The sequence below is a fragment of the Humulus lupulus genome, chromosome 6 (genome assembly GCF_963169125.1).
Source record: "Humulus lupulus chromosome 6, drHumLupu1.1, whole genome shotgun sequence".
Taxonomy (NCBI): domain Eukaryota; kingdom Viridiplantae; phylum Streptophyta; class Magnoliopsida; order Rosales; family Cannabaceae; genus Humulus; species Humulus lupulus.
Window position 1 is genome coordinate 152,590,273 of NC_084798.1, and position 9,814 is coordinate 152,600,086.

Genomic DNA, 9,814 nt, shown 5'->3' on the forward strand with positions numbered 1-9,814 from the left:
ATTATTAAAATACGTATATGTTTGGAAGAAAAAAAAATGCACTTAGTATTTCTCAATAATGAACCTAAAATCAATGAGCCACACCTGATTGGTATAAACAAGTTATGTCTCTAGAGGCACTACCTACTAGATACTACCCAAATAGACAAAACAATTTGTTTTGTACACAAGGATAAAGTGTGGATAAAAGAGATACTTAAAAATCCTTCCAAGCATTGTGATTGGTTCATTAAAGGCTTGGAAACCCCACCGCAAAATTTCCACGAATTTCCTCTCTTCTTGACCACTCATCTCTCTCAAAGTGTTTATTTTCTCTTTCCACACATAATATTTACTCACACCAGAGCTTCCCCTCTTCTTCATTTTGGCTCAGACTTCTCAAGAAGACAACTTCAACCGAGAACCAACCTCAGAAATGCTAATGGCAACAACCGCTAGCTCAAGCTCATTACTTAGACCAACCCCATTTCTTGGTCAAAACAGGGGAACAAGCTCCAATGGCTTGAGAGATGTTGTTCCTATGGGAACTGGCAAATACACCATGGTATGTTTATGCTGTATCTTTCTCTTACTATTTTTGTTTTTAGTTTTGATGAGTTGAGCTGCTATGGCTATGATGACTAATGAAGTATGTGTATGTATTTGAATAGGGAAATGATTTGTGGTATGGACCAGACAGAGTGAAGTACTTGGGACCCTTTTCAGCTCAAACTCCATCTTACTTGACTGGAGAATTCCCTGGTGATTATGGTTGGGACACTGCTGGTTTGTCTGCTGATCCTGAGGCCTTTGCCAAGAACAGGGCTCTTGAGGTACTTTTGATCACTCATGTTTTGAAAAGTATTTGTATGCTTAATCTATACAAATCTTCTTTCTAATAACAATGTATTTTTCAATCATTAATCTCAATTTTCCATTTAAAAATGCTCTAGGTGATCCACGGTAGATGGGCAATGCTTGGAGCTTTGGGGTGCATAACCCCAGAAGTTTTGGAGAAATGGGTGAAAGTGGACTTCAAGGAGCCAGTTTGGTTCAAGGCCGGAGCCCAAATCTTCTCAGAAGGTGGATTGGACTACTTGGGCAACCCCAACTTGGTCCATGCCCAAAGCATCCTAGCAGTGCTGGGCTTCCAAGTCATTCTAATGGGTCTGGTTGAAGGGTTCCGTATCAATGGGCTTGATGGAGTTGGAGAGGGCAATGATTTGTACCCAGGTGGGCAGTACTTTGATCCATTGGGCCTGGCTGATGACCCAGTTACCTTTGCTGAGCTCAAGGTGAAGGAGATCAAGAACGGTAGACTTGCTATGTTCTCCATGTTTGGGTTCTTTGTTCAAGCCATTGTTACTGGAAAGGGACCACTTGAGAACCTACTTGATCACCTTGACAACCCAGTTGCTAACAATGCTTGGGTCTATGCCACAAAGTTTGTTCCTGGGTCGTAAATTGAGTAGTGATCTTGTTCTTTAAAATGTTTTAATTATATTTGATGTTATGACTCATGAGATGAAGTAAATTGTGGTACTATTGTAAAGGAAACATTCTATGTAGATTAATATCACTACTACTTGCCGTGTTCTTGGCCTAAAATTGTTTGTAATTTTATCAGTTTGATGATATCCAACGTAACTCGGAAATTTTTCTTGTTTGTCTTTGTGATTCTCATTGATTCTCTTTGACTAAAGAAATCTGAACCCTTTTTTTAGGTAAATAACTTGAATCACCTAGTCTATGAGAAACTCTAGTTCAATTAGTATTAGTTACTTATTAAGTAACCTTGTGGTAACTATTATATTTTGAAAGTTTGATTGAGATATATGTCGATTTCGATTAATTAATTGTCAGATAAATATTATATTTTGAAAAAGAAAAATAAATAAATATAAATTATCATAGTATAAAAACGTGGTTACAAAATGTCATTTTTATTCAACCCATTTGAATAATAGTTTTTGATATGCGTTGTCAATATTTATCAAAATATTATGGGGTTATGAAAATAAATTATTGATGAAAATTATTAGAAAAAATTGAATGATATTATAGAAATGAATATTCGTTAAAAGTCATCACTTTCACTAAAATTAAATGTCTAAATGATATACTATGTTTGCAGCAACTGACCCTATAACAGTAAGAATCCAAGTGGAAGACAAAACAATTTCATTGTTATTCTCTCAAATCAATCATTCACGTTTGTATTTTTTTTATATAATAAATTAATAGTTTATTGCACTAAAAAAATAAACATTTTTTAGATTAAATGATTTTAAAAATTAAAAAAAAAAAAACAAAACCGTATAATCTATATATATTATGTTGATCCTTGATTTGGCCAACGATACGGAGTCAAATATAGGACAAAAGATAAATCAACAATTAAGAATTTAGTCTAATGGAAAAGAAGGAAACACCAAGGATTTATAGTGGTTCGGCCCCAAAGAATGGTAATGACCTACGTCCACTTAGTGTTATTATTAATATTGAATCTCAAAGCCGTGATCAAAGAACTAGGGTTCTTGAGTTTCACAAACCTTGAGGGAATTACAATAAAACGATGAATAACCACACTATAGTTCTCTTTCTCTCAATACTCAGGAAAAAGATTCAGAGATCAAAAGTCCATTTCTTGAGCTATTTCATGCATATTTATAGGCTCAAGGAGGGTTATATGGGCCAATGGGCCTTAACTTTCCTCAATAACCATGTATCGAGGTAATAAAGAGGAAATATTCAATGCAATTATCATAGGATTACAATCTTAGAAGGAAACAAATCAAATTATACGACCAGCTTGGTCGTATCTAATAGTTAAGCCCGATGAAGCGATGTGCCTCTGGTCGATAGTCAAACAGCACTTCCACCACGTGTGAGAAATCCTTGCCACGTCATCAACAGCCATTTTTCGGGTAAACATTTGCCCCCCAAGTTTATTTATTACGACCAGCAAAAAGTAAACTTAGGAAGCTGACATTTCGCTTACCCCACCAAACCTGTCAGAGCCGCCCATGCCCTTTCGGGAAAAGCAATCAATCATGTCTAATCAAGCATTTTTGGTTTCCCAAAAACTTTTCCAACGGCTATTACACTTCCCCAAACTCAGGAAAAAGTAATTCATGATTACCTCTTATATCGTGTCGCAGTCACTATATATAATACCACAAATCCATATTTTTACTTTTTACTTTTCATTTTCTTGCCAAGAACCTCTAAGAACTTCGACTTTCAGAGCCCAAAAATTTTGAGGAGCTTCCATCGCTGATCTAAGGATCCTCTGTTCGGGTGCTCAAAGCTTTCGTTTCAGGCCCCTCTTTTCATCCAAGTAAGTTTTACGAACCCCCTGGACGTTTGAGATGCCATGCAAAACTGTTTTTTATGTATTTCATATCTATATTTTTTACTGTTCTTGACCGAAACTGTTTTGGGGTAAATGGGAATGTTAACCGACGCTTGATAGGGTAATAAAACAATGTCTTATAGGAGCTAGGAGTCATTCTAGTAGTCGAGATTGTAAATTTAGGGCGTAAAATCAAAGTAAAAATTCGATTTTTAAGCTAGCTGAAAAACTGGGTTTTTCCCGCCCTTCTGGAGTTGAAAAAGTTTTCTCTGAAAAACTTTTTACTTCCACTTTTGAATGTGTTTTTCAAACTGCTAGTATAAAACTTAGTGTTTTTGATAGAATGCTGCTGGCCGTATAAAAGCTTAACTTTTATACACGAGCAACGTTATTCTCACATCCAACACAAGTTTTTAGACTAAGTTCTCATCTCCCCTCTTATGTTCGCAGATTTTGATGCAAGATCTGTGGGGAGGTGAGAGACCAATTGATGAAGACTTGCTCGCACAACTGCTCATGGAAGAAGAACAGTCGTCGTTACTCATTCCGGACATCCATTTTTCTCGCACTCCACCTAGCAGACCTCACTCAAACCCTTCATCCATGGGTAGAGTAAAATCAACTGCCCAGAAAAAGAAAATACAAAAACCTTCTGCAAACCAGCCTACCCCAAGCAGAAATTCCCTCGACCAGTGGTAGAGCTGAGAGTACTCCTGAGCTAGGAATCCAAGTTTATGCCCAACTCCGAAGCACTACTCGACCAGATGTCAAATGGTACGTCGCTCCTCCTAGTCGAATAACGACTAGGATGATTTCCAACTACATAAAGAAGTATGGGCTTCCTGGGGTGACGTTGGTTCAACCCACCAAAGACCAGAGAGAAAATGTAACGCCCCAAACTCCAGGGACCGTTATGGTGTGCCTTGTAAACAGTGTTAAACTCGCTAATCGAGTCATTTGGCCAAAATCATGTAACTAAGTATGATTAGCGGTGTAGGGATTAAATTTTTTGGTTAAGACATAACGTTTCATTAGAACGTTTACTGTATACATTGGGATCCCAAAAATATAATTTAAAAGTCTACTACAAGAAAATATTTACAACAGGCCGATCTAAGCAGCAAAACAGGGTTTAACCCTAGTTCCTCTTTCAACCCACGGCCGTGGCGGTCGAGCAGCCGCATATGTACACATCGTCGCCTAAGCTCTCCAACTCAAGGATGGTCCAGCTTTCTTTTGCCTTTACTTGCACCACATAGCACCCGTGAGCCGAAGCCCAGCAAGAAAACTTAATATGCTCATGATCAGTAATAACATGTCATCAAGTCATAAGGCATATGCCTAGCAGAGATAGCCCTAGTCAAGCACACAAACAAATCCACGTAATGTTGAGTATAACACATCAACCAATGATCATAATAATCATCCAGGGCTTTTAGCCCAAATAGAAGAGTGACAGTTGTAATAGTCACTAAGGTGGGTTCCGTTCCCAATAGCCATGTAACGATAGGGTCACCGGGGCTTTATGGATAAGTGATCATATCACTAGCTTAAACAGGATAGGTGCATGATGACTAGTCACCACCATAACCTTCCTCATAACCATAGAGTCATAACCATGGAACACTGTTCCCTGGCCATGTGACAAGCAGTCACCTAGGCCTTAGACTAGTTGAGCGCTTATAAGTTTCATTGACCTTAGGGTCGGTCCAGCATTAATGCCTTAGACTCATTCAATGTTGATATCGATTAGATCTAATCTTTTAATCAGCCCTGCGTTCATGACACTATGCCGTTCTTGGCTCTTAGGTCTGTGATACTCGACCAGTGCCGACCCTGACTAGTCAGTGCCATACACAAGTAAGCAATGCTACCAAACACATATCATATGTCAAATATCCGAATACAGGGCATTCAACATGCTTACTCAATAATTTCTAGCCCAATTAGGATCATGCATAAACACAGAGGCTTAAGCTCTGAACAATCTCATATTCAATATACATAGCATGCCCTAATCACATGTTTCTTGTGCATCACATGCATTACACTTAAACATCCAACATACATCAAGAATAACCATGCATGTCACATATACACAGGGTGCAATTTTCTTACTTCTGGTTCGAGCGAGAGTTAGAACAAGAACGACCCTTGAGAACGATCGATCCTTTAATCCTTTAGCGGTCACCTAGTCATAACCAAATACAATCTCTGATTAATGAAAATCAACAAATATAGGGTCTTGACCTAAACCCCACTCTCGGGACCCCGAAATGTACCCACACAGTGAGTAGATTCGATCCCGGGCCTTAAGGATTGAAACCCCGAGCCAAAAAGCCCTTAGAAACACCCAAAACAGGGTTCTGAAGAAACAGGGTAGCGCTACAGCGCTGCTCAATAGCGCTCTAGCGCTATACTCAGAACCCCAAACCGCCCAAACAAATCCTGTGTAGCACTATAGCGCCCTCTGATGGGCGCTATAGCGCTACCCCCAGCCAGATACTCCCCTAAAATCTCTTCCTTTGATTCTACCATTTCCAACCCAAATCAAAAGCTTCCAAGCATCAAATTAAACCCCAAATGAACCCAAATACCACCTCCACATGTCCTAGGCACCACAACCCCAAGAACCCTAACCAAAACTCTAATCAATTCCCAACTTCCAACTCAAAAACCAGCTGAAACTTAACTTGGAAAACAGAGCAAAAGCAAGAGTTCTAATGGCTAAAAACTCACCTCAATCTCAGCAACACACCCTCTTCAATGGTGGAGCATAACCCTAGCTTATCCCAGCTTGGTTCCTCAAAAAGTGCTTGAAAATTCAAAGAAAAACGGAGGAGAAAACCATCGGTAGAGAAGGAGGAAATGAGACTCTGTTTTTGACAAGGTTCTACAGCCTTAATGGCTGATATAAATCTCTAAGGGTGAAAAGACCTAAATGCCCTCAAGTCTAAAATAAAACCTTAATAGCCACCAAGGGCAACATCGTCCTTTCACACCTATTTTGTTAATCATAATTAACACCCTCCAATTCCTGATATTCTCAAACACCAATAAATTATATCCCATTACCCTTTAATTCTCGGTAATGCGCTAACCATTAAAATCACCCCGAGACTCACCCCGAGCCCCGAACTTAATCCCGTTTTGACCAGACCGAACACTTGCATTCCATGATCGTCTCATGCCGAAAGGCTCGAACAAATCCACATATAATGTGGTACCATTCATAACTCACCCACATGCATAAAAATACAGAATTATGCTCATAACGGGCCAAATTACCGAAATGTCCTTATAATTAAAATACACCCATATGCATGCATTTATCATCATATAATAATATAATTCACATAAACATGCATATAATCACTTAATAACATAATAAATCAATTATGGCCCTCCCGACCTCCTAATCAAGGTCCTAAACCTTATTAGGAAATTTGGGGCATCACAACTATCCCCTCCTTACAGAAATTTCGTCCTCAAAATTTATCTAAACAGCCCGGAACAAGAATTTCGCACAACTGATTCCAATTTCCCAAGTCGCTCCCTCAACCTCACTGTTCCTGCAACATACCTTAACCCAAGGTACACTTTATTCCTCAAAACCTTATTACTTCTGTTACAATCTGAATTGGCTATTCCTTACTGGAATACTTAACCTTAACCTTCATATTCTTATGACTCAACTCATGAGTTCCTTTAACCCATGTCCAATGCATGGAATTACATAACACACTGCATACAACTAACAGTGCCAAAGATAAGGCTGATTCAAAGTCAACCTAACCAGTCCTTTCCAGGACTCAACCGCCAAGATAATCTAGGGCTTAAGTTGCCCTTAACTCCTCACCCCTTTCATGGTGATACTTTATGAAAGATACATTCTTCTACTTGGAACCCCACGTTCCTACTTTTCAATTCAATAGAACTTTTCCATTTATTCTGAGAAGTGAGCACCCAAGCTCAAACCTCTAGCAATCTCAATGATCCCCCTGAACCATCTCATGATTTTGATTCTGGATCCTTACCCATCTCATAAGGTACCTTTCTAATACTGGATAACTTTCTCTTTCTCTCTCTGATTTCCCATCAGTCTGAGAAGAATAAAGTGTACTGAATTCCATCTATATATTCATCGCCTTCCTTATCCCTTCCAAGACCTAGAAGTAACAATAGAGTCCTCATCTAATAGGATAGACCTTAAATTCCATGAAGGTGCACTATCTCTCTCACATAGAGATCTAAATTCTGATTAGCTGTGTTATTCATCCCTGCTGACAAATAAACTTACTCAAAATATTGGTCCACAATGACCCAATCCAAATCACGCTGACCCCTTAACCTGGGCAACCCCACCGCGAAATCCATCGCGATGATTTCCTTATTTCCATTATAAAATACTCAAAGCCTACAATGGCTTTGTTGATTCCTGATACTCTGCCTTGACCTATTGACAGGTTAAGAACTTTATCACGCATTCCATGGTGCTCCTCTTCATCTCAGGTCACCACATAAAAACTTCAAAACTCTAATACACTGCAAGAAGCCTAAATAATGAGACTAGGAGAATAACCTGAGATTCATCCAGAATCTCCAAATTAATCCCAGTGTCCATCAGATACAAATTCGATCCTTATGACTCAATAAATTCATACATGACACTATATAATCCTTAGCTAATCCAACCAAGACATTCTCATCAATCTTCCTATCTGTGATTCACTTAATTGTTTTCCTTTTGATCCTTTCTGAGATAGTCATCTCAAGCATAAATCTGGCCACCTGGCCCACCAGAAACTCTACTCTAGTTCTGGTCAGATCATTTAACCAACACGTTGCATAGGCAACACAGAGGCTTAAGCTCTGAACAATCTCATATTCAATATACATAGCATGCCCTAATCACATGTTTCTCATGCATCACATGCATTACACTTAAACATCCAACATACATCAAGAATAACCATGCATGTCACATATACACAGGGTGCAATTTTCTTACTTCTGATTCGAGTGAGAGTTAGAACAAGAATGACCCTTGAGAACGATCAATCCTTTAATCCTTTAGCGGTCTCCTAGTCATAACCAAATACAATCTCCGATTAATGAAAATCAACAAATACAGGGTCTTGACCTAAACCCCACTCTTGGTACCCCGAAATGTACCCACACGGTGAGTAGATTCGATCCTGGGCCTTAAGGATTGAAACCCTGAGCCAAAAGCCCTTAGAAACACCCAAAACAGGGTTCTGAAGAAACAGGGTAGCGCTACAGCTGTAACGACCCAAACTCGCTAATAAGGCTTAAGGGCCTTGATTAGTGTGCCAGGAGGGCATAAATGGGATTTGAGTGAATAGTATTTATTTGAATGAGATATTATGTGATTAATAGTGCTTAAATGATATTATATGATAATTGATGATATTATGTGATAATATGAAATAGATATGTTATATATGTGGGAACCACATTATTATGTGGATAATTCTGCAGCCGGCAACTCGAGGCGATCCTAGGGCTAGATAGCGGGAAAAGTCACAACGGGGCATTATAATTGACTTTGGATAAGTCAAGGAGTATTTTTGGTATCGGGTAGTGATTTAGACTATCGGGTGATGGAAATAAATAATTTGAGATATATTTGAGGTTAGGATGTCTAGGCGGGATTATTGGGGGATTTTACCATTTTGCCCTCGGGGATGTTTCCGGTACCCCGAGCTTTGGGATTAGTCTGATAACTTAAGGATAGACTTAAGGAATATGTTAGAAAACAGTAGACACAAGTTTAAACCGATCTTTCTCTCCTTCTCTCTCTTCTCTCTCTTAGCAAAGGCAAAACCCTGATTTTCAAGGGGGAAATTGATTGAAACTTGGGGGAAATTGAAGGGCTGAACCAGAGGATTAGCTCAAGGAACTAATCAAGGGTTGAATTAGAGCCAAGGTCAGCATTAATTTTCATTTGTGAGGTTAGAAATTTAAGGAGAAATGGCTGAGTTTTTAGTAGTTGTGGTTTTGACATTCAAGGTGGGGTTGAGGCTTAAAACTCTGAAGATAGGCCAGGGGATCCTTGGAGAAACGATTCTACAGCTGAGGTAAGGTTTAATTTAAAGTTTGATGGTTGAATTTGAGAGTTTTCATGGCTGGTTTTGAGTTCTATGGGTTTGAAATCTCAGAAATTGGAATTGGGATTTTGGTGAGTGTTAGGCTGGATTTTTGGTTGGATTGTGTTGTTTAAATCATTATAATGATGTTGTTATTAATTGGTTTTGAGTTGGGGGCTTTGGGATGGCTTAAGGTGAGGTTTAGAGATTGAAAATGGTGGTGTTATCCAGATTTCCGGATAGCGTTTAGATTGATGTCCTCGGGGAAGCAGAATTATCGATGTCTTTCACGGTAGGTGACCAGAGCTCGCGGATGAACAGAAAGGCTTCGCCTCTCCCGTTTAGTGTCCGGATTACTCTTCCAAGCAAA

At 39.0% G+C, this 9,814-nt stretch overlaps 1 protein-coding gene across 1 annotated transcript; it reads left to right on the top strand.

Moving 5' to 3' along the window:
- Window positions 1-319: 319 nt before the first annotated feature.
- Window positions 320-1,645, top strand: LOC133782612 (chlorophyll a-b binding protein 3, chloroplastic). Its single transcript, XM_062221945.1, has 3 exons — window positions 320-544; window positions 651-812; window positions 933-1,645. Exons 1-3 carry the CDS (start codon window positions 416-418, stop codon window positions 1,440-1,442), a joined length of 801 nt encoding a protein of 266 aa, XP_062077929.1. The 5' UTR covers window positions 320-415; the 3' UTR covers window positions 1,443-1,645.
- The last annotated feature ends 8,169 nt before the right edge of the window (window positions 1,646-9,814 follow it).

Coding starts and splice junctions, on each gene's coding strand:
- LOC133782612 (XM_062221945.1), top strand. CDS start 416: ATGCTAATGGCAACAACCGCTAGCTCAAGCTCATTACTTAGACCAACC. Junction 545..650: donor GAACTGGCAAATACACCATG/GTATGTTTATGC, acceptor GTATTTGAATAG/GGAAATGATTTGTGGTATGG. Junction 813..932: donor CCAAGAACAGGGCTCTTGAG/GTACTTTTGATC, acceptor AAAATGCTCTAG/GTGATCCACGGTAGATGGGC.